This window comes from Triturus cristatus, chromosome 8 (genome assembly GCF_964204655.1).
Source record: "Triturus cristatus chromosome 8, aTriCri1.1, whole genome shotgun sequence".
Taxonomy (NCBI): domain Eukaryota; kingdom Metazoa; phylum Chordata; class Amphibia; order Caudata; family Salamandridae; genus Triturus; species Triturus cristatus.
This window is the reverse complement of record NC_140591.1, coordinates 1,126,546,876-1,126,572,892: the sequence shown is the minus strand read 5'-3', so window position 1 is coordinate 1,126,572,892 and position 26,017 is coordinate 1,126,546,876. Positions and strand designations below refer to the sequence as shown.

Genomic DNA, 26,017 nt, shown 5'->3' with positions numbered 1-26,017 from the left:
GGAGGAGGCTGACACACAGAGGGAGGGAGAGGGGGACAGAGAGGGAGCGAGACACAGGGAGACGGACAGAGGGAGGAGGCTGACACACAGAGGGAGGGAGAGGGGGACAGAGAGGGAGCGAGACACAGGGAGACGGACAGAGGGAGGAGGCTGACACACAGAGGGAGGGAGAGGGGGACAGAGAGGGAGCGAGACACAGGGAGACGGACAGAGGGAGGAGGCTGACACACAGAGGGAGGGAGAGGGGGGCAGAGAGGGAGCGAGACACAGGGAGACGGACCGAGGGAGGAGGCTGACACACAGAGGGAGGGAGAGGGGGACAGAGAGGGAGCGAGACACAGGGAGACGGACAGAGGGAGGAGGCTGACACACAGAGGGAAGGAGAGGGGGACAGAGAGGGAGCGAGACACAGGGAGACGGACAGAGGGAGGAGGCTGACACACAGAGGGAGGGAGAGGGGGACAGAGAGGGAGCGAGACACAGGGAGACGGACAGAGGGAGGAGGCTGACACACAGAGGGAGGGAGAGGGGGACAGAGAGGGAGCGAGACACAGGGAGAGCAAATCAGCCGTGTGGTGTGTGCGAATGTCTGCTCGTCAGCAGGTAGACTGCGTGCATGTAGCCAAGGGTGGCCAGTGCCAGAACCCCCCCCCCCCTCTTCTCCATGGCAAAACACAGGGCCATGTCACAACCTGTTCACGAGCACAACGACAGCTACCTGCATCATATAAGTGTGTGGATCCACTCCATGTGCACATGTACAGTGCTACACGGAAGGCGCCAATGCATGGACGCCACACCTGCCCACTCCACTGCTGACTGCAGTCACACTTGACGCAGCAAGTAAGACTGTGCCACACATAGTTAAAGGGGCCAAAGTGGTGCCCAAGGGACACACCCATGCACAAGTGCACTGTGAGTGGAATGCAAGACAGATCCTAATTCCAAGAGGAAAAGTGCCAACTTTGAAACTGATGAAACATGGATGTTGCATGGACCAAAATTAACATTGTCTCTCTCACACACAGGTCAACGTCGTGGTTCACCCCCCAACACTGGGGGGGAAGACTCACAGGACTCGGATCTGCGGGAGCCCGATCCCACCGGCAGCGACGACTCTCACCACTCTGTGGACGACCCCGACCGACCTGGCCCCTCTGGTGTCCAACCACCTGCAGCACCTGCGTCAGGTACAACTGTGCCAACCACCACCTCCACTCCTGCCACATCCCAGGAGACACCCAGGATCCCTGCCCCACCACCACAATGCAGCCAGGCTGGCCAGGAGGGACACGGTGTCCCGGGCACCCAGGAGGAGGCAGGCGACAACGCCAATGCCACCCCTCAGGGGTCCCGGAAACCCGATGTACCTACAAGGGCAGGCCAGGTGCAAGTGGGCAGGGGTGGTGGGAGTGGAGGACGGCGGAGGCGCGAGCCTGACCAGTTGGCTGGGGAACCGGTATTTTCCCATGTCCGTAACATCCTGGACACATACCGGCAGGACACCACGGGCCTGGCCCAGGTTGTGTCCGTCCTCGAGGGGATCAAGACCCAGCAGGCCCAGCAACATGCGGAGCTACATGCCTGTCTACTGCAACACCAACGGAGGATGGAGGATGGACAGGCTGAGCTTGTGACGGCGTACACGGGAATTCACGATACACTCCGTCGGATGGCCGACAACATGGCCGACCCTCCCTGTGCCAGAAGGCGGAGAACATCACCACACACAGGGAGGGAGGGAGCAGGAGGAGGAGGAGGAAACATCCGATGGAGCATCCCAGACGTCGTCACGGCCTGCTTCTGAGGGTCCCCGCAGGAGGGCGGGTCGTCCACGGAAAAGACCGTGAGGGTCGGCGCAACATCACCATCTCCCAGGACACCTGGCCTGGCACCTGGCACCTGGCCCACTGGAGCATCAGCATCACAGCATCAAGAGACATTCTCTGCCACATGGCCCTGCTGGTCACTGTCTGACCAATGTTGACAAAGACTGTGGCATGGACTATGAGGATTTCCAATGGCAAGGACACCAACTCCCCTACTGAACTTTGGATTCCAAACTCCCGGAAAGCCCCTCACTTTATCCCCCCCCCCCCCAAAATAATAAATCACACTATGAAGAGAAGATGCCTGCTGGTTGCATTATTACCTTACATGTGTGTTGTAAAGTCTAAACATGCCTGAGTTCTCTTTTGACTTCAACCATCCACACCCTGGGGCCTGAGTCTGGCACAGGACACATGGGTCACAGTGTATTAGGCAAGACAGACATGGAGCACCATACACACCCGTGATGGGCCCAACCAGCTGAGGGGGTGGCCGCACAACCGTGCTGACAGACACATTGAGTACAGCAACAGTCATGCGCAGAGGTCAGGGATCATGTGGAGTGTCCTGGGGGGCACCCAGGTATGTGTAGACAGGTGGCAGAACCATGTCCTGCAAGCTTGAGTCCGGTGGATGCAGAGAATGTGGGCCTGGCCAACGTTGGATGCATGGGGATCACACATGTCACAATACCCACACAGTCATGGACATCATGCCCAATACACAGTCTCAGCCCACACACACAGCTTGCATCTTGCTACTCGACACATTGACACATAGCCACAATCAGGGAAAACCATGCCAGACATGCTGGATGCACCGTGGCAACACACCAGCATTGACTGAGATGAGGCACCTTGGAGGCATAGGGACACCTTTATTAGTCATGTTTTCGGGATTGCAGAGGCAACTTGAAGTACACATGAACACATCTTGTGGAGTAACATGTGGGTCCAACACTGGCACCCCCCTTCTGCAGCACAAATGCGTGTTAGCCATGGAACTGGCACACAATTGTCGGCTAACAGCTAAACACCCACAGCTGCTCACGGAGAGCCTGCCATACACCATAGATCCGCTGATGTGGAAGTCCCACACCATGTCAAGCCAATGCTAACCGTATGTGTCCGAGGGCAGTGTCACACACATTGATGCCATCATCACAATCCACTATCCCATCACTGATGACTGTCAACCAGTCAGACCATCTATTCAGGTGTACACAGCTGCATGTCGTGTCCCATGGTGATGCTACATGGCTGCAGAGGAACCAAACATCGACAGGGGCAGTGTGCATACATCGTGAACAACTGCCACACCCAATACACCCCTGATGCATCCCTTACCCTATGGAGACTTCCAAACGTGTCCGTGCCTGTAACGCTGAGTCAGCCCACGATGACGTGTCCATGAGGAATAGCAGTGCCACAACAATGCAACCAGCAGACGGCATGCGCAAGTACCTGGGGAAGAGAGACACACAAGAAGTCAGCCACAAAAAGCACAGCCACTTGCATGTGCATTTACTCGACACATGTATGGATGACAACATGCTAGGTCACAATTATGACTGGGGAAATACAACCATCACTGCTACCATCACTCCAGTGACACACCCACACACACCTCTGACTCACGTGCCATACATGCAGGTGGACACACACATCACAACACATGCCACACGGGGACCAATGCGTGCACACTCAGACACTGGTACTCACCACTAAGCAAAGAAGCCGCGTATGAGCCGAGTCCGGATGTCCTCTTGCGGCTCCACATCCTCCACCTCACTAGCCCCATTGCCAAGCCCTTCGTCCTCCACGGGTGGATGGTCCTCGTCATGTTGATCCAGGATGAGTGGCACAGCTTTCTCAACTGCCATGTTGTGCAGCATACAGCAGACCATGAAGATTTTGCAGACCTTCGCAGGGGCATATGGGAGGGCGCCGCCGGTCTTGTGGAGGCACCGAAAGCGGCTCTTCAGCAGGCCAAACGTCCTCTCTATCACTCGCCTTGTCCGGCCATGGGCGGTGTTGTAGCGGAGCTGGGCCGGCGTGATGGGGTTGCGGAGAGGTGTGAGCAGCCAAGGCATGTTGGGATAGCCAGCGTCCCCTACATGGGAAGCACATGGACATCGTTAGAACTGGTGAAGCGGTCGTGCTGGTAGGCAATGCAAAATACAGGAGAGACAGACTGTACCCACCAACAACACATGCTCTTTCGTTGCGCAGCTGCATCATCATTTCAGGCATCCTGCTACGCCTCATGATGTAGGCATCGTGTGCTGATCCTGGAAAACGAGCACAGACATGTGAAATCACCATGTTGGACTGACACACCACAAGGGCATTGATGGAGTGGTAGTGCTTCCGATTGCGGTACGCTACCTCCCGTGCGTGTGGTGGTACCAAAGCTACATGTGTCCCATCTATGGACCCAATGACATGGGGCATCCCTCCCAGGGCATAGAATCCACGCTTGACCGCAGTCAACTGTTCAGGGGTTGGGAACTTGATGAAGTCATCCAGGTGAATCAACATGGCCTCTAAGAAATCATGCAGCACACGGCAGAACATGCTCTGGGACATGCCACCAACATGAGCTATGGTATATTGAAAGGTACCCGTGGCAAGAAAATGTAGGGCAGCCATTACCTTCAGCTGGGGTGTCAGTGCCGTAGGATACCTGTGCTGCGGTTGCAGGTGTGGTGCCAGTCTCGCCGTCAACTCCAGAATCAACGGTTGGGGGAAGCGGTAGCAACGGATGCTGTCATTCTCCCGCATGGCAGCCAAGTCCGGAATTGGTCGGGCAAGAGGCGGCGCTCTGCAGTAATTAGGAAGTGACAAGGAAGAGTGAGTGCACTACGACAACAATTCATATGTACTGAGCACATGTTAATCTGTCAATACACATATGCTACATAGGGAGTCAGGTATGTGCTACATGCCCAGGACACGTATGGCTGCCATGTGACACTCCTACCAAGACCCAGCTACACACGGAGATTGAGAACCTCCCCATGCCATGCCATGGGAATAGCTGTGTCCCAGTACAAGTGAACAGCCAGACGCAAGACAGGAGTGACATACGCCCACACATCAGCAGAAGTAGGATGCCGATTGCAGAGACTGGTAGCGGAACACTAGAGCCACAGGTCACATGACATTACACTAGGACAGCCCACACACCTTGCCATGCAGGTGCACATGTCATGACTCACCACACAATCATTGTGAGGATGCAGACATGTCCTTGTCACGCTACTCCGTGTCCCATGCATACATGTGCACCTCACATCCGATACCACATGTGGCATGGTGTGCGGAACAGTGTGCAATGTCAATCTACACACAGACACATGTTGGTTGCTGCAACAGCTGCAGCTTTTGAGGGTGCTCCAACATCAACCTGATGGGAAGCCCCCACACATACATGACATAGTCACATTGTGCACCGTGGGTAGTGACAAGGCAGGTGTGGTAACCCCTGTACCGGGCATCAGGGGACACTTCCGTGTGTTGGTGTCCGTGCCATGCCAGTGACGCTCACCCCAAGTGTGCAGTACGACATGCACACATGTCAAAGGAGTCAAGGGCATGCCTGGCACACATTGCACCGTCACACAGTACATCTGTACACATCTCATCATACATCTGGTGCCTTCTCCACTCAGGAGTAATGATCCACATCACAGCCTGTCACACCTGTGCCCCACACATGTAGTAATGCACAGACGATGCCTTGATGTCCATTCCTGGACAAGTATGTCCATCCATGGACAAGTATGTACATCCATGGACAAGTATGTCCGCCCTATTCCTACCTGTGTGCCGCCTATCACCACTGTGATGTGTGAAAACCGCCGTACTGCTGCTAAGAGGGCCTGTGTACGTTCCCATATCACTATGGGAGTGCTGCCGTATGTGTACCCATCGTGATGGCGAGCGTACAGGCGTGTGTACGGCCCGTACCACTACGAGTACGCATACGCAAGAACACCCATAGTGGTAGGGCCGTACGCACGCCTGTACGCTCCCTATCACTATGGGTGTCCTCACGTATGCGTACTCATAGTGGTACGGGCCGTACACACGCCTGTACGCTCCCTATCCCTATGGGTGTCCTCGCGTATGCGTACTCGTAGTGGTACGGGCCGTACGCACGCCTGTACGCTCCCTATCACTATGGGTGTCCTCGCGTATGCGTACTCGTAGTGATAGGGAGCGTACAGGCGTGTGTACGGCCCGTACCACTACGAGTACGCCTACGCGAGGACACCCATAGTGATAGGGAGCGTACAGGCGTGTGTACGGCCCGTACCACTACGAGTACGCATACGCGAGGACACCCATAGTGATAGTGAACGTAGGCACGCGTGTACGGGCCGTTGCAATGCATTTGGGGTGCCCTAGGGCCCCGAAACGCACCGTACCTGTGTGTGACGCTCCAAATTACATAGGGGACACATGAGGGACAAGTATTAAGGCCTACATGCATGCTGGTTGTCATGGAGACCAAGTTCAAATTTCGAACTGTTCTGGAAGGTGCACAGCAGAAGTCAGTTGGAATTAATCTACTTTGTTGCAATGTGTTTGTGGGGCTGACATCATGCAGGAGAATGAAACCGATAGAGAACCCACAGACTGCTAGGTTTGAAGGGATTGGAGGAAACATAGGATGCAAATGTGAGTGACCAATCACTCTGTACTCCTGTGCATGAGATGGGCCAGCAAGGCAGATATAAGGCAGCCAGGTCCCATGAGGGAGCACTTGCCTGCACATCTCTGTATTCCACGACCCAGCTGCTGCTACTGATTCCCTGGAACCATGTCAAGGGCTGTGGAGAGGTCACAGCCATTCACCCTGGAGGAGAACATGGCTTTGGTGGATGTGATCCTCCCACGGTACCCCATGCTGTATGGGCGACCAGGTTATCAGGTGAGTGCAGTGTCCACTGGCACAGACTGTGTCCCTTTTTTGTGACTGTGACTTCTGCCATTGTGTCCAGGTGTGACACACATGCTATGTACTGTAGGGGGGGTCCCAGGGGGGGGAATGCCTGATGTCTCCCAGCAGTGCCCTGAGACAGGAGGGGTGGGTGCAGAGTCCTCCCAGCAGTGCCCTGAGACAGGAGGGGTGGGTGCCTAACACTCCCAGCAGTGCCCTGAGACAGGAGGTGTGGGTGCAGAGTCCTCCCAGCAGTGCCCTGAGACAGGAGGGGTGGGGGCCTATCACTCCCAGCAGTGCCCTGAGACAGGAGGGGTGGGTGCCTATCACTCCCAGCAGTGCCCTGAGACAGGAGGGGTGGGTGTGATGCACAGTGTGAGCCTGGATCATTGATTGTGTAGTTGCCCTCATTCCACCTGTGTCCTTTCAATGGCACGTACTGCTTTTGGCCTTCCCCCAGAGGATCATGTCCCTATGACAAAGGTGCAATGCGTTGGATGCATACTAGGCCTTGTTGTAAACAGTGAATGTGTTCTAATCTGTGTCCCTGTGACATGTGCCAGGTGTATTGATGTAGTGTCACTTGTCCATCCTCACAGGTAGACGCCTCTGCCAAGGAGCAGATATGGCTGGAGTGCGGAAGGTCGGAAGCGGCGCCTGTCCCAGGTGAGGAAACGCTGGCAGGATATCCGGTGCTGGACGCGGAGGATCGCACGGGTCCTGCTGGGGGACTCACCTGAGAGCCACAAGAACCGCGGGCGCCGCCGTCTCTCCCACATCCAGAAACGTGTGCTGGCGGTGGTCTTTCCTGACTTGGACAGGCGTCTACAGGAGATGCAGCAGCCGGAAGGGGGTAGGTACATGTGTGTGTTTGTTGTGTTTCACCAGCATTTGTAAGTGCAATGTTCCATGGATACACTTCCAGGGTTTATGGTGCTGTGCAGATCCTGTTCCCCACAGTATTGCAGTGCTCTCCTGCCTCCCTTCCCCTCCTTGCAATGTGTTCCCTGGTCTGTGTGTAGTCACTCCATCACAAGGTTATGTAGCCTGACACCTTCTACAAGTGTACAATGCCTGCAGCATCATGTGTGGGGGTGGTGTGTAACAGGTTTTGTGACCTTGCCTGTGCCCTGTCCAGTTCTGGACTTGTGGGTTCCATGTCAGTTGGCACTAATGCTGAGTCCAGACATGGGAGTTAATCTCTCGAGTGCCAGGCCTTCCAGCAGGCATGTCCCATGTGGTGGCCTGTGACATGATGTGCATGAGTGTGCGTTAGGCATAGTGCAGGGATGTTAGCGTGTGTTGCAGTCATTCCCATTCAGGAGCATGGAGTTGTGTGGCCACTACTGTCCCCAGGGGCATATTTTCCTAGGTATCATGTGTGTAATCCGAGAATGTCGACAATCTCTGTGTCTACAGCATAGGTTGTGCTCTGTGCCATTGTCCCCTGGCAACATGTATATTGACGTGCGATGTATTACAAGTGTCCACTGTACAGCCTGACCTGATTTTCCTATTACATACTCACGGTGGCCATTGCCTTTGTGTCTTGTTGCAATCATCTGATGCTGCCCATTTGTACATGATAATTTGCACAGCCGCACCTTGGGTAGTTTGTGTGCAATATAGAAGTTTTGCATCACATGTGTATTTCACCCTGACTAAGAGATGTACGTGCTTCCTGTGTCTCCATAGATTTGTCTCATGTAGGGGGTGGGTGGTGCGGGTATGTCCGACATGTCAAGACCTGATATCTCCTTGCTAGGACTGGCCAGTGTGTGATGTTTGCCTGGACATACACTCAAGGTGCAGTGTGCCAGTCAGGGTGGGCATGTTATCAGTATTACCTATGCTGCATGTGCCTGTAGTTCCTGCCTATGGTCCCTGCTCATCCCTATTTGCTGCCACGCTGTGTGGTGCAGATGCAGTGCTGGATTTTCCCCAGGGCCTTGCTCCTCAGTCAAAATTCCATATCATCTCATTTACTATTGTGTCATGCTCTCCATAGTTTTTCCATGGCATGGTGGGTCAAAAAACTGTGTCTTGCATGCCCTACATATGTACCTTGTTTTGTAGATGTAACTCTTCCTTTGTTTCAGGCTATGCACTGTAACCTACGTAGATTTGACTCATGTGACATATGTATACAGGTGTATGATTACTTTCTGTCTCTTCACCCTGCTCACAGCATCGTCGGGGGACACGGAGGGAGACATGGACACAGACGGCGCGGAGGGACCGAGCACCAGTGCCAGCGGTGACATCGGGGCTGGCACTTCGAGTGGGACTGAGGCGGTGGAGAGTGAACCCGGGGACCTGTCGACTGGCACAACAGAGTATGAAGCTGACGGGTCCGAGGATGATCACTCCGAGTGGGCGGTGGCTGCACCACCATCTGACAGCAGCCCTACATCTGGCACCGCCCCCTCCATTGGCATCAGCCGCCTCCCACGTGCCCGTGTCCCTTCCAAACGTGCCCGGTCACCACATGTCTCCTTCCTGCCAGGCACCGCACCCCCTGCCCCTGTCTCCACTGCTGCCGCCAATGCTGAGTCTGTGGACATCCAGCGGCAGTTGCAGATTGGTCAGACTGCGATCTTTAATGTCCTCCATGGCCACAGCCAGGTCCTCAACAACATGGAGGCATACTTGGAGGGCATTCATTCATCGCAGGCTGACCAACACAACTTGCTGAGGTCCATAGACTCCACACTGACTGCAGCAGTGGGTCTCCTGCAGCGCTACGTCCCACCCCCTACCCCTGCTCCTTCCACAATTCCCACTCCCATGCCTGTCCCACATACACCCAGACGTAAGCATGCACCCACCACAACAGACACAGGCACCACACCAGCAGGGAAGGTCCGCCGCACACCTCCTGACACGCACACACAGGGTGCAGTAGGCACACCCACTGGGTCGGGGGGCAAACGTGTGACACGCAGCCAGAGTGGGAGTCCGCATTCCACCCAATCCACTCCCTCCAAATTCCCTCCCCTCAGCTCTCCTGGCCACATCTCCCCCAAGGACTCATTCATGGCCGCTCTGTCCCTGAGCCCCACATTGACACCACCCCGCAAGCGGTCAAGGAGGTCCCCGGTCAGGGTGCTTGAGTCCCCCCCCTGTCCACATCCTCTCCCAGTGGCGCTGCGACCCATCCCTCTGACCCCCCCCCCCTCCTTGGGGCCTGTGGTTCCTTCGGGTGCAGGGGAGTCCCTGGAGGACCTTGCTAAGGTGTGCAGCGAGATCCTGGCCTCCGCCTTTGGCCCTGCCCCACACCCTGTGGTGGAGTCCTCCATCCCTGCACCCACGACGCCTACCCTTCACCCTCCTGTCCCTGCGGTGCCTGTTTCCTCACCCCCACATGATGCCCTCACCCCTGTGGAAGACAACGGCTTGTAACTGTGCAGGCAAGCTAGGGGACACGCATCCCACTGTGTCCCCCATCCAGCTGGGACTCCTGGACTGCCCTATGGCCTTTGTTAATATTGGACTTACGTCATACTAGTTTTTTGCTCATGCTGAATAAAGCTATTTATTTTTTGCCCTTGGAACACTCCTGCATTGCTGGCATTGCTGTTGGTGGGGCTGCTACATGGTTGTGGGTGTTGGTCATGTGTTGGGTGTGTGGGAAATGTAGTAGTGTGCTGCTCATAGGGGGGACCCTGGGATCTGTGTGCCTCACACGGTGTTAGCTACCTTTCTCCATTCATGTAAGCAGTTGCTGCATGTTGCAATTGTCCCAAGGTGTATTCCTTCCTCTGTGTACCCTGACTTCTTCCCTGCAGGGTGTCCCCTGACTTTAGCACAGAGCTGTGTGTCCATTAGCTGGGTGTGTGACCTAGTCCTTCACCTTTGCACATGCATGCTGAGCGATGTCTCCACCTGCATCATTCGTGGCAGTCTTGGTAGTCATTGTACTTGTGTATGTGGCCTATTGACATGACTTCATGTGTACATGTTTCCTTTTCTGCGCTATGCATGCGTATACTCCCAGCCTCGCACACATGTGGTACATGTACTGCAGGGTCTTTGTGCACCTTACTGACATTTGTGGGCATGGTATATGTGACTACTCCACTCTTTGCGTTCCATGGGCACTGCTGGGAGTGATGGGCACCCACCCCTCCTGTCTCAGGGCACTGCTGGGAGTACTCTGCACACACCCCTCCTGTCTCAGGGCACTGCTGGGAGTGATAGGCCCCCACCCCTCCTGTGTCTGGGCACTGCTGGGAGGACTCTGCACCCACCCCTCCTGTCTCAGGGCACTGCTGGGAGGACTCTGCACCCACCCCTCCTGTCTCAGGGCACTGCTGGGAGTGATAGGCACCCACCCCTCCTGTCTCAGGGCACTGCTGGGAGTGATAGGCCCCCACCCCTCCTGTCTCAGGGCACTGCTGGGAGGACTCTGCACCCACACCTCCTGTCTCAGGGCACTGCTGGGAGGACTCTGCACCCACCCCTCCTGTGACTGGGCACTGCTGGGAGTCATAGGCACCCACCCCTCCTGTCTCAGGGCACTGCTGGGAGGACTCTGCACCCACCCCTCCTGTCTCAGGGCACTGCTGGGAGGACTCTGCACCCACCCCTCCTGTCTCAGGGCACTGCTGGGAGGACTCTGCACCCACCCCTCCTGTCTCAGGGCACTGCTGGGAGGACTCTGCACCCACCCCTCCTGCCTCTGGGCACTGCTGGGAGGACTCTGCACCCACCCCTCCTGCCTCTGGGCACTGCTGGGAGGACTCTGCACCCACCCCTCCTGTCTCAGGGCACTGCTGGGAGGACTCTGCACACACCCCTCCTGTCTCAGGGCACTGCTGGGAGTGATAGCCCCCACCCCTCCTGTCTCAGGGCACTGCTGGGAGGACTCTGCACCCACCTCTCCAATTTCACAATATGTACGCTCATGACATGCACGGATGTGGGTACGCTCCATGCATTCGAGGTGGGGGTACGTGTCGTACTTACACTGTTGGGGTGGGGGTACGCTCCATGCATTCGAGGTGAGGGTACGGGTCGTACTTACACTGTTGGGGTGGGGGTACGCTCCATGCATTCGAGGTGAGGGTATGGGTCGTACTTACACTGTTGGGGTGGGGGTACGCTCCATACGTGCGCGGGTGGGGGTACGTGTCGTACGTACAATGTTTGCATAGGGGGTACGCTCCATGCATTCGAGGTGAGGGTACGGGTCGTACTTACACTGTTGGGGGGGGGGGTACGCTCCATGCATTCGAGGTGAGGGTACGGGTCGTACTTACACTGTTGGGGTGGGGGTACGCTCCATACGTACGCGGGTGTGGGTACGGGTCGTACTTACACGGTTGGGGTGGGGGTACGCTCCATAAGTACGCGGGTGGGGGTACGGGTCGTACTTACGCTGTTGGGGTGGGGGTACGCTCCATGCATACGGGGTGGGGGTAGGGGTCGTACTTACACTGTTGGGGTGGGGGTACGCTCCATACGTACGCGGGTGGGGGTAGGGTCCGTACATATCCGTCCCCACGCTATGTGATGCTTGTGCGGTACGTACCCAGGCCTTTGCCACGTGGGTACGAGCCGTCCCGCCATTGTTGGGGTGACATGGGTGTGGGCGTGGTATGACTCGTACCCACGCTCTTCAGGCGTGGGTACGGGACGTACATGTCTGGTTGTGTTGCCGGTTCGCGTCGTGACGGACTTCCGTTGTGGCGGTCGCTGGCTTAGCTGGACACGCCCCCACCCCCTCGTAGTGACCAGGGCATGGGAGTCAGGTATGTCCAGGGCATGTGTGCTGTGTGACTTTGGTGGGGGGTTTGTGGCCTGCCCTGGTCCTGCCACCCCCACCCCACCCCACTTTCCCCCCTCCCTTAGTTGTTCTGATCTTCTGCGGCGTCTGCGTCCGAACCTGTAGAGGAGGTCGACTGCTATGAGGGCCGGGATGACACGTAGGTTCGGGTCCATGTCTGTCCGTCGCGTACGGGTCCTCCTTGTTCGCGTCGTCCTGTCTGTCCGTCGCGTACTGGTCCTCCTTGTTCGCGTCGTCCTGTGTGTCCGTCGCGTACTGGTACTCCTTGTTCGCGTCGTCCTGTCTGTCCGTCGCGTACTGGTCCTCCTTGTTTGCGTCGTCCTGTCTGTCCGTCGCGTACTGGTAGTCCTTGTTCGCGTCGTCCTGATTTCCCGGCAGTTTTTGGCAGCCGGAAAATAATCACCGTGCGGGATGACTTCGGTGCGAATCGTAATTCCTGGTTCGTGAATGGCAGGCTGCGAGCGTCCCGACGTCAGGTCGGCGCTTTCCCGGATCGCATTTGTAGGTTATTTTGTTCGGTCGGGGTTTTTTACGATTCGTACGGAAATGGTGTTCCCGTGCGAATCGTAATTCCATGTTTGTATATTTTGACGACCGGGTACGCGTCGGACGGAGAATATGCTCCGTCCGACGGTTCGTACCCGGTTTTTACCGGATCGTAATTGGCACCTAAATGTAGCACAGCAACCTTGGTTGTTGCACTCCGTTAAATTTGAGTAAAACTGCCCCTGAATGCTAAGTGATGTACAGGAAAAGGCTTTTGCCTTTGAGACTTAAGCCTTTATTTAATGAGTTTTGGTATGTGAACTTGTGAAACGTGACACAAAACATAGCTTCACCAATTTACTTACCATTTTAAAGGACTGTGTGCACAGAGCTAAATTCTGCTGTGAATTATGAGTAATGGCTGGCAACAATAATAAATGCTGCTGGCCGCCGGGCACTCCAAACAGAGATGCTCCTCTCCCCGCACCGATCCTAGGAGTGAAGAGGAGCAGGAAAGGAAGCGAAAGACTCAGTGGCAGCTCGCACAGTTAATGCTGTAGGGCAGGGCGTGGTGGGGGTATTGGAGTTCGACATACAACGGCAAAAGCGAAAGCAAAGAAATAAATAAAACCGCCAATCGCAAGGTAACTCTTTTTTTTTATTTATTTCTTTACTTTAATCTTTGCTGTCGTATGTCGAGCTCCACTACACCCTACCCCACCCCGCCCCCGCCTCACCACCCCACAGCATTACCTGTGCGAGCTGTCACTGGAAAGACTTCCGTCCTTGTGACCCGCAAATCCAACCAATCCTGGAGCAGGATTGGTTGGAGCAGGCTAACCCAGCACTCTTTGTGAGGCTGGTGGCCTATGCCTGTAATCCCTCTGCTGTTTTACAGTTTTTGTTGGCTGGCTGTAGGCAGCTGGGACAATCTGACATGGGTCCTTGAGCACCTACAATGTCATCCTGCAATCTGCAGGAATCTGCCCCGCCCCTACCATCCACTCGCTATGGCCAGCAGCACACAAAATAATAAAATGATAACTACGATTTTATATAATTGTGTGTTTACCGCTGTGGGGTGACACTCTTCTGCCCACGAAGAGAAACCACCCCTGATTAGGAGCCATGTCAACTCTCATATATAAGGCCCCAGATGAAAAAAGTTTTAAGGGGTGAGAATGGTTTGTTTTTAGACTGACGTTGAGAAATAGTAGCTGTATTTCAAAGCCATTGAGTTTGTGGTTTCTTATGGCCATCCATGTCTAGAGGACAGGCAGCTATCAAAGGCTTGGCATTTATGATTTCATGGTGCTCTGGGTTAATGCATTAATGATGTAAATTTATTTACGTTTTTTCTGCATGTTTTTTATTGTGGATTTTTCGTAGTTATTGCAACTCCTTGAGGCAGCAGAGCTCTGCAAATAGTTTTAAGAAACTAATACTATGTAGACTGTCTTACCAGATTGATTGTTGGGAGCATTCCTAAATCAAGTCTTCAACTGGAAGAATTTCTTTGTGAACTAAGCTGAAAATTCAATAATTCAAAAAGTTGGAGGCAAGTAGTGAAGGATACCGACAGTGTAATAAGGGATCTCTGAAATTAATATTGTTTGTTCAGTCAAGTAATACTTTACATTTGATGCTTATCGGCAAGTTACGCCATTGAAACCTATTATTACTTTTAGACAGCTACACATATAAACAGAAAAACACATGACTTGACAAATGTCTTATGCTCAGGCATTCAAATTGCACAAACACATTGCCATCACGTGTTACCTTATTACCAGTGGCTGCATCCACCGAAAATCCCAGGACTTTGAGCAAAATGTTGCTTAAATTAAGTTCACATTTACTATTTTCAATAGTAACTTCAGGAGCGCCTATCACTTTAGGCTGGCCGGCAAACACCTCCAAAAGGTAAGTGGATTCCTGAACTATCTGTATGGGGGAATGATGTCTCTGCAGCTCCTCTAGTGGTTTTCCGTTCTCCTCCTCCTCAACACATGTCTGGAGGATGTGAATCGCATACTCGAGTAGCAGTACATTCAACAAATGCCAGGAACCTATGTTTATAACAAAAAAAACAGGAGTAGATATGTGTTTTACTCATAATATTGTCCTCCAAGATTGTCAAACAACTCTATACGACAGCCACATACATCTGACCAAGCATACTTTTTAAGGGCTGGAAACATGGTATTTTGTCCTTGGATATTCATTTGAGGAAAGGCAAATTTAATTTATCTCCCAATAAGATTGCTGCAAATTAAAAAAATATCATTCGATGGCAAATATGGCAAGGAGGTGGATCTAGCCACGAAAAAGATGCCCATTCTTTGAATTGCTCTTGTCAGCCGGGGCGCTTACTTGAGTGTGAATGTCTATAATCGTGGATCTTCCCCAAATCTGGCAGTAACAGAGGATCCATGAGACAGTCCCCCATTGATTAATCTGCCACTGGGCACTCCAGTGCTCTTTAAGAACCAGCAGAAAATGGTGTTTGGACAAAATATTGAATACAAAAATATTGTGATACAAAAATATCGTCTCAAGTATATTATTCAGGATGTCAAAAATATTGTGGACAGGACTATACTGTCATTGTTAATAAGTTGTTTAAAATTTATTTTGTAAAAACATTAATGTATTTTAAAAATGATGTATAATTTAATTATGAAAATAGAATAAATATGTATTATTTATGATGAATGAATTAAGATTTATTTTTATAATTATGTTTTTGGTTTATTTTTTTAAATTTTAATAAAATGAATAATGGAATTTCATTATTTATATTATTTGGCATAATATATTTTTTGGAGTGTATATATATTTCAATATTTATTAATTTAAATGTAAGACAATTTATATTTATTATGTAATTATATTTTTTATATATATATATATAATGATTTTTAAATTTGGACTATGTATTTAGTTTTTTATATGTTTCAAAAGATAGGAATATTAAAAAATAATAACAAAAATATCTTATTTTTAAATAAAAATTAACAAATTAGTTTACAGGTTCATATTTCATTTTAATTATATAGGTTTTTAATTTGGGTTTTTGTGTTCTCTTAATACTTTTAATTTTATTTTACAAAAATACATATGTGAGACTATGGAGCATTGATTGCGCATCTACATTTTATAGTGTCCCTCACCTTCCCTAAAATTGGTGTGGGAATTAAAAATGTTACCTCTTTAGTGTCCAACACCTTCCCCAAAAGGGTTTAGGGTTGGCATGGGAATAGTAAATGTTGCCCCTTTAGTAGCAACACCTTCCCCTAAATGGTTTGATTGGAGTGGAAATAATAAATGCTGCACATTTAGTGGCCAACACCTACCCCAAAAAGGTTTAGATTGGAGTGGGAATAGTGAATATCACCACCTTAATGTCCAACACCTTCCTCAAAATGGTTTAAATTGGAGTTGGAATAGTAAGTGTCACCTCTCTAGTGTCCAATACCTCTCCAAATGTGTTTAGATTACAGGGGGAATCATAAATGTGACCCCTTTAGTGTCCAACACCTTCTGAAAAACTGGTTTAGATTAGAGTTGGAATAGTAAATGTTACCCCTTTAGTGTCCAACACCTTTCCAAAGATGATGTAGACTGGAGTGGTAATAGTAAAAGTTGTCACTTTATGTTAAACACCTTCCGCTAATTGGTTTGTTTTGGCGTGGGAGTAGTAAATGTCACCCCTTTAGTGTCTAACACCTTCCCCAAATTGGTTTGGAATGGATTGGAAATAATAAATGTAATCCCTTTAGTGTCCAACACTTTCTCCAAAATGGTTTACGTTGGAGGGGGAATATTTAATTTAACCCTTTTAGTGTTAAATTCCTTTGTGAAAATGTATTTCTATGTAGTAAGAGTAGTTTATGTTAATTAATTAGTAATGTTTAGAAGATAATTAAAAAAGTAGTTGGTTGTATATTCGCAATAAATAACATTATTATTTACATATTTTCATACAATAAAGATAAATATTTCTATTTATATAATTTTTTCCCAAAGTGTATTTAATATATATTTTGTACATTTTTTCCATATATACTTATGGTATAAAAACATTTATATATTCATAAATAAATAGTACATTTTAATATTTAAAAAAACACTGTCAATCATATTTAAATAGCATTTATATGTGGTAAACTTTTCAGGGTTTATTTCTATTTTTTAACATTAATTTAGTTGTTTCATATACATATTCTTACAATCATTTTTACATAAGCTTTTTCAGTATACAATACATCATTGTACTTTTTTATACTATTATTTAATTTATACATTACATTTTTAAAAACATTGTTAACATGTTTTACATGTTTAAGAACTTTTTTAAAATTCTGAAAACATTTTTTAAACAGTTTTAACATATCCCTAATTATTTCTATGGGGAGGAAGTCTTTTTTTTTTGTTTCATTTAGCGTACATTTTTTTATTGCTACTTTCTATTTTGATGTCTATTTGTCTAACTTTTGGGTTGTTTTCTGGGATCCAGGTCGAAGGAAGGTGCTGCTGTTCATGGAAACAGTTATGTTCTTTTTAAAGGTTTATTATGGATTTTGAGAGTGGGGAAGTAGGGGGAGTTCTAGAGGTTAGTTATAGTGTTGATTGTGCGTTTTTAGTAGATTTAGTTGTAGTCATTGTAGTGTCTTTCACTGGTGTATTGTTTGAGGTTTTAGTACAGTGCTTTAGTAATGTATCAATGTGTTATGTTATATTATGTTATTTGTTTTTTGATGATTAAATGCAATGTATATGTAATTTTTTATTGCACTGTTTTTTGAGTATGGGTATTCTGTTTTACTTTGAAGGGTTTTTCTTTACAAAAGTGTCCTATGGACATTTGGATTAAGCATTTTTTTAAGGGGATCTGTTTTGGTTTCTAGTAAACAAATATTTCTTACTTTGGTTTCCTTTTTTAGGGTTTCCAGGAATGTTTCTTTTTGTAAACCTTTTTTTGGGTCATGTAGGATTCCTGGACACTGTATTGTTTTGATGGATCTCTATTGGATTTGGCTTTCTTTTTGCATTTTTTGTGGTTTTTGGAAACTATTTTTCCAGTTTTTGGTGGATTATACTTTTTGACTATTGGGTTACAGAAGATGATTTGCAGCACAGGACAGTAAGTCATATTTAATTTATTTGTTTTGGATGGGGAACGTTATATTTTAGCATTGATGTAAGTGTTAAGTGGATAATATTAGGTACTTTATATTTTGTGTTGCAATTATTTTTACAACAAATTGAGTTTGTTGTTTGAGGTTTTTGATTGGTGACGTTTAGGTTGTTTTATATAAATAATATACATAGTCTCATTTAAAATTGGAGTTCTTTTTAGTGTTTGACTGATGTCATCAAATACTATGTTTATTATGTATATAAAAATTAATTGTTATGTTGGTTAAGATTATGTTCTACATCTTTGGGAGTTTTGCAGGTTAGTATTTGTAGCTAAGTAGGATCAAACATGTTGGAATCATATCCCCACACCATAACCGGTGTGAAAGGTATGATTCCATGGACTGTAATGTTCCTCCAAGAGGCCCTCAGTGCTACTGGTACCAGTCTTGTAGACCTGGACAGCAAACTAAGGCTGCTGCTGACCCGAGACATGATTCTGCCCGCCTGCTGCTGAGCCAAGCTTGAGAAGGTGAAGACAGGACAATAGGTTTCCTGTCACAGGGAGATTTGGCTACCTCTCAGAAGGACTTTGGGCCATATGTAGGTGGGCTAATACCGGTCGGTAACGGTATTTTAAGAAATCGGTAAAATACCGAATCAGTAAATTACCGAATCCTTAAATCCTATGTAGGGAGCACTGAAGTGAGTGCATTTTTGGTTTAAGGATTCGTTATTTACCACCAACTACAAGTTGATGGTAAATACCGAATACCTTTTCAAAAGCAATTTTGTGCTTTTTTAAAAGTGCCATGTGGCAGACATACATGCCCTTAGGGCATGTATGTGCGCCACATGTGCACACATGCACGATTCACGGGTGCAACAGGGTGTCAATGTGACACCCTGCCACCCTCGAATATGCTCCCCCTATTACCGATTCGGTATGGCTTTCCATTCATTCCTATGGGCCTCCAGGCCCATAGGAATGAATGGGAAGGTATGCCTTATTACCGATTCGGTGAATACCGAATCGGTAATAACGAATATTACCGAATCGGTAAAATTTACCGATTTTTTACCTACATTCTATTTACCGATTGTTAAATACCGAATCGGTAAAATTCGGTATTTAGGAATCGGTAAATAGAAATTACCTACATAAGGCCCTTAGTGTATTGGGACAGGGTTGGGGTGCTTACCCGCGTCACTAGACTGCTTTGAAGGGCACATTTGGTGCCCTCCTTGCATACTCCAGTTGAAACAAGTTCAGGGAGCTGATGGCTTCTGCTCTGCGCAAAACTCGACAAAGGAAATGGGAGCATCCTCCCCACTGTGAGAGGGACCACTGAATCATCCCAAACCTTTTGTCAGGGTACTTAAGGGCTTACCTGTGGGTGGGTCCCTAGATCCGTCATGTGCCAAGATTCAGATCTGAAACCACTTTCACTTCAACCATCTGGGCACTTTGGGCTTCAGTCAATGGGAACCGAGACTGCAACTGGGAAGACTCCTGCTGCTCCTGGTCTCGTCGTCCTGCAAGTCTGCTGCAACATCGGTGTCCGTACCCTATACAGGTTCTTCCCAGGTCATGTGGACGTCCAAGATACCCAAAGGAATCTCCCTTGGAATGAAGGACTCACTCCCCTGAATCTGCAGGCACCACAACACAGCTGGCCGGTCTGCTGATCCTGGACTCCCACAGACTCCAAAAGGCTCAGTAACACAGGTGGTGGTTCTGCAACTCCCTTAAGGCCTGTACTGTCTTCTCATCGAGTTTGAGGCCAGTATCTCTTGTCGGAACCGCTGGAACAGAACCCCTCTGAACCGCGTTGACTTGTCGTTGCCAAGGCTTGTTGACTTCTTCCTCCAGAGAACTTCAGGCTCCAAGAAGCTCCAGCCTCAAGCATCTCCTACAGCCAAGATTTTTGCCTGCACCGCATCCTTTGCACTGTGGGCCTTCATCCTTTGGTGAGCTGCTCACGGTCCTCTTAAGACTCCTGTGCCTCAGACCTGTGGGTCCCTTCGAGGGTCTTCTTTGCTCCAGTGGGCCCCCGGCTTGCTTGGGGTCTGCTCTAACTTACCTGCTCGTGGTGAGTCACTTGGACCTTGCTGGTCCGAAACTGCACCTTTTTCTACAACTACGTTGGGTGCCTTTGCCAAGGCTTGTTTGTGCCCCTGCCGTACACTGACCCCTAGCTCTTGACATCCGACGTGGGACAGCTCATGAGCAGCTCCTAGTCTTCCACAACATCGCCTGGTCCGCACAGTTGCAATTTAAAGGGCACCGTCAACTCTCCTGCATCTCCGACATCAGTGGGCGTTCGTCTTTCATGTCTCCTTGTCGCTCCTGAGTGGCATAGACCCTGTCCCCTCTACCTCTCATCTTGAATCCACCTTTGGGTTCCACTGGATTCTTATGCCTTCTTCACCAGCAGAATCTTCACTGAAGTCCTCTGTTGCGGTCGACGGTGGTTTCCGACGTCACTTTGCACCTATGCACCCGGCTTCCCTGGTGTAGCTATCCTGGTTTCCCTGGGTATCCAGGGCTGGGGTGACTCACCAACCTTCTATCTTCCACAAGGTTTCTTCAGGGTCCGCTGAGAAGGGTCCTTTTTCTTTAAAAATGCAACCACGACTTACCCATTGACTTCTATTGAGCACGCATTTGTGTTCCCACTCTGCACATGACCTCCGTGGAGTTTCTAGATACCCACCTTGGGTGGTTCCTTTGGTCCCCGGCTCTTCTACGTCTTTTAGGTCCATTCTTGATACAGGCCTGGAGACCACTGTGTATTTGTGCTACTTACGTATTCTATTCACAAAGTATTGTGTGTATGGTGGTTATATCTCAGGGTACGAGATATTACATTGTGTTAGTGAGTGTTAATGATAAATATATATTTTTTATAACTACACTGTGTGGTTCTTTTTCACGTAACCTATACCATAAGAATAAGTACTGGAAAAACAAGCTGCTTTACACTCCTCCTGGACTGAGCCCGAAGGCTTCTCTCCACAGCTACCACTTAGAGAGCTTTCTAAGGTTGTCTTAGAGCACTAAAATCACCATAAGAGTTGTCTGGATTAGTGCAGGGTGCTACACTTACATAAGTGTGCACCATATACTAAGCCAGCTTCTCACAGTGTTTATTTTATAATATGCTTTTTTTCCTAAGTGTTTTACTCCTTTGTTGTTTATGACGAGGTTTACTTTAAATTGTAGCATGTCGTACATTCTTTTGGTTTGTTTGCAAATTTTGGGTGCACTTTGGGTGACAGGTTGTTCTATTTATAGTTGATGGTAGCTTGCTCTTTTTTTCGGGCTTCTATAAAATTATAGAGTGTAGGTTCAGTTTATGTTTATTTTTTGGCATTTATTTAATAAAGGTTCATTTTGGCTTTACATAGAATCAAAACCTCAGCAACATTAAATGATTACATACAATTTCTTGGACTTATGAAAAAACTTTTTTTTAAAAACGTATTTTGATTGCAGCGCTGCACAGTTATTACAGGACATATTCATCATATTGTTATTACAGTCTGCCCATAGGCGCTATTCATTAAAGTTACATCACAGCAGTCTATTTGAGCGTCCGTGCTCTCGCTTCATAGTTTCAACAGTGGGTGCATATTCGCTATGTAGTACTCAAAAGTCTTTCACGCCCAGGAGAAATATGTGCAGCAATATTTAGTTACAGTTAGAATGAGAAATGAATTAACAAAAAAAAGAACAGGAAACCTCGCCAGCGACTAGCAATGGAACTCCATCTCATAAATAGCATATATATGTCTTCTAGGGCAAGCTATCAAACAGCCATCATTATTAATCCAATGAAACAGAGGAGTAATCTTTACTATTCTCCAATGAACGCTATTTCTGTGTGAGAGTTGGAATTATTTTCAGTTACTGTGTTCGGTGTGGGGGTAGTATGATGTGACAACGGTGTTGCGCCCTCCTTCCACTCATTTGGATCGTCTGGTAACTGCAATCCCTCTAGCATGTGCCCCCATCCTTCTAGATCATGCTCTGCGTTCTCGTCTGTATGTATCACTTGCTGGTGGCCCTCCTCTGCCACCCCCCACTCTTGCATGTCTGTCCTCCATCGGTCCAATTTTGGGGGATCGTTTTCGTACAATGTATGGCAATACGTCGTTTCGCCAGGACTAGGCCTTGGAGTGCAAACTTGTGTCTTATGAGTAATACCTTTTTTGGTGTAGAAAGGAATCCTAGTAGTCAGTGTTTAAATGGCACCTCTATTTTGGCCGCTGTGGCTGTGCGGAGCCCCTGGATTACTTGTTGGCAATACTGTTGCAGGTAGATGCAGGTCTGGGTCATATGTATGAATGTTGCAGGATCTGTACCACATCGGAGGCAATGTGAGGGGCACCCAGGTTGAAGTGGTCTAGAGTCTGAGGTGTCAGGTAGGTACTGTGTAGGTAGTAGAACTGAGTGAGTTTGAATCTTGCGTTACTGGCTACCTCTCGTACCTGCACAAACGCTATTGTTCACACACCTTCAGTGAGCGGGATCGGTAATCCGCTGTCCATCGATCTTTTGTCATGGAGGTCCCAACTGTGCGGTCCTCCTTCAGAGCTTTATAGATGCGTGAGATTAGCCTTCTAGTGGACCCCAGGTTAAGTAATAATGCTAACATGTGTGACCCTGCCGACTCATCCGGGAATGAGGTCCATATTTCGCGGACTGTGGGTGACATTTTTGCATATTGTAGTAACTTGGAACCACTACCTTGCCTCATCAGAAGACAAGAAAGTCCCGTTCATGTATAAATCTCCAGCTGTTGTGCATCCCCCCTCATACCACTTTGTGATATCCATGACTGACTGGATTTGGTGAAACCCCTGCAACCATTTTGAATACGTATATGGTGCACTACGGATAACCCAGGTAACGGCTTGCTCCCAGGACACCGTCACTTCCCGGATTATGAATGGGCATTCCCTAGGGGTCTGTGAACCCATCATTAGATATCTTGGGAATTCTGTCCTCTGCCCCAGTTCGTCAACAATGCTTTTTCCATGTCATGACCTTTGGAGCACCACTGTGCAGTATATTGTAACAGCCCCACAAAGTAATAGAGTCTGAAGTCTGGAGGTCCCAGTTCCCCAGAGTCCAAGTCAAATTTAAGTATGTCTAATTTTACCCTACTACATCCTCCGGCCCACACCAACAAGACCAATACGCTGTTAAAAATATCGAAAGTGGATTTCAGGTTGTTGCAGAAAGTATTTTGAAGTGCATTAAGGCACCAGGGAAGCATGACCATCCTTGACGAGGCCACCTATCTTATAATCGAGAGGGGGAGTCTGTTCCAAAACAGGATTGATTCTCTCAGACCTGCAATAACTGCTTCTTTGTTCAATGTGTATTGAGTATCCGGCTGGTGTGCCACCTCTATGCCCAGATAGTGAAAATTGTCGTTCTCTCACCTGAACTCTACTTCAGGGATGTCCTGCGTGTCCCCCTGGGCCAGTGCCGCCAAGGGGAAGAGAACCAATTTTCGGTGATTGATGTGTGAGCTCCGTGCTTGTCCAAAAGAGTGCAACACTTCTAATAGTGCCTCCTCCGGCTGGCGAATATAAAGGAGTGCATCATCTGCGTAAAGTGAGATTACATGTGTGCAACCGTCAATAGTGATACCCCACTGATCTATGTCTCACCTTAGCCGAATCGCTAGCGGCTCATTCGCCAAGGCGAATAGGAGTGGAGAGAGAGGACACCCCTGTCGTGTGCCTCTCCCAATAGTTAAACTCTCTGATATCTGCCCACCAGTGCACACACAAGCTCTTGACTGTCGACATAGGAGCTGGATCCGCCATTGCCCAGTCCCATTCTCCTGAAGACCTCCCACAGATACTCCCACCTTAAGGTGTCAAATGCTTTCACAATGTTCAGGGTGACAATTGCCACCCTGATGTCACTCACTATCCACCACCAAATGTAGCACATGTTAAAGGAGACGAATATTCAGATGTGTTCCTCTTCCCGGCATGAACCCGCATTGGTCTTCATGTACCAGTTGGGTTACCATTCTACTTAGGTGCGTCGCCAGTATCTTAGCTAGTATTTTCACCTAGCAGTGATAAGGGTCTGTACGAACCCGGGTCCTGTGCATCTCTGCCCGGCTTCGGGAGCATGACAATCTGTGCCTCTCTCAAAGATTGTGGCAGGACCCCTATTTTCTTGGCCTTGTGTAGGGTTTCTTGTAGTTGGGGGAGTATTAGGTCAGGCGTATATCTGATCAAATTCCACCGGGAGTCCATCCGGACCCGGGGCTTTGCATTTGGCCATACTCTGCAACGCCTTCTGGAGCTCGTCCATCTGAATCGCTACATCTAAATCCCTCCTCAGGTCACTACCCAAAGAGTATCCCATTCTACTCCCCTACTAGTGGCAGTTGACCAGTTTGTGTCAAAGAATCCTGTAAGAGTTTCCCTGATCTCCTCTCGGAACACTGTTTCGAAAGGCTTCTGGCCGCAGGCGCTATAGGGGTGGCTTCGGTCTGCTGTGGTCCAGACCCCATTCCAGCAATACTGGGGCATGAGCTGACAGAAAGCGACCGAGCATGTGGGGCTGCACTACAGCCGCTAAAGCTTCCTCTGAAAGGAGAAAACAGTCACGTCTGCTGGATACGGCTCTGACCAGGGTATAGCATGTGTACCCTTGCATGCTGGGGAGTGTTACAACGCAATACAAACAATGCATCACATCTCGTAGAGTGGCGGTCATATTCGGTTATTTAATTTCGGGGGATATCTATCTAGGTTGCCATCTAATACACAGTTAAAGTCTCCCACCCATATTAATGGCACCCCTATATATGAGATAAGTAGTTTTTCTACTTCTAGAAATACCTCCATCCCATCCAGTGTGCCATGTATCACTATGTATCTTCCCTCTATGTCTGCTGTATAGCTGTGCACTTGAAACAGGACTAGTGGGGCTACCCACACAGGTACCCAACTTGCATATGTGGAGTATGTGGAGGAATACAATTTCCCCCTCCATTCCTTATGTAGCTTTTGGATTTCAGAGTCTAGTAGGTGATTTCCTGTAACATCACAACATAAGCACCCTGTCTGCGTATGTCTGTAGCGTTTCACAAATGAAGTGAGCCCTCTCGCATTCCACGTTATACATTTAAATTGTTCCATCTCTCTTTACCTGTAGCCGGCTTTGCTCTGTCTGCCCTTTGTTGCGTCACTGTCGCTGCCATCAATTAACATAGAAACCAACACTTGAAACATCTCACCCCCAGGATAAATACTATGCTAACAATACGTGCATTCCCATCTATTCTTAACCCCCCTTGTACCCTCCCAGGTCCCCAATCCCCAAATAATCTTTAGATCCATCATCATAACTCAAACATCAATGGCGAATAACCAGTAAAACATGGCTGTAAATTTATAAGCAAGATCATTCCAGGCCTCACCCAGTCATGTATAGGACGACAACTTGGGCCCATCACTATGTCCTCCTATGACTCACTTCCACTCATTCAATTGTATACTTGGTGCCAGAGTTGGTTGGTATGAGTCAAAGACGCAGTATTGATCCCATCAGCTACCCCTACCCAACTCCCAGTCTCCATTCACACCCAGTCGTACCTCCCAACCCTCATCCAGCAGACCTATTCATACCATATGTGTATTCAGGGAAGAGGAAAGATAGTGATCAAGAGATTGAGAGAAGGGGGAGAGATAGGTGGGGTAAAAGATAGAGTGGCGCTGTATGAAAAAAGGTGGAGAAAAAGAAGAAGCAGAGGGGTGTCCGCCTGTCTTGTGGTAGCATCCAAC

The 26,017-nt window shown here is 48.9% G+C and overlaps 1 protein-coding gene across 1 annotated transcript in view; it reads right to left on the bottom strand.

Annotated features, from left to right (window-relative positions):
- RFX8 (regulatory factor X8) overlaps positions 1 to 26,017 on the bottom strand; it is an 816,960-nt gene that overhangs the window by 83,166 nt on the left and 707,777 nt on the right. The window contains exon 14 of the mRNA XM_085620509.1: positions 14,834 to 15,120. Within this exon, the coding sequence (XP_085476635.1) occupies positions 14,834 to 15,120 (287 nt within the window). The remainder of the gene's footprint in view (positions 1 to 14,833; positions 15,121 to 26,017) is intronic.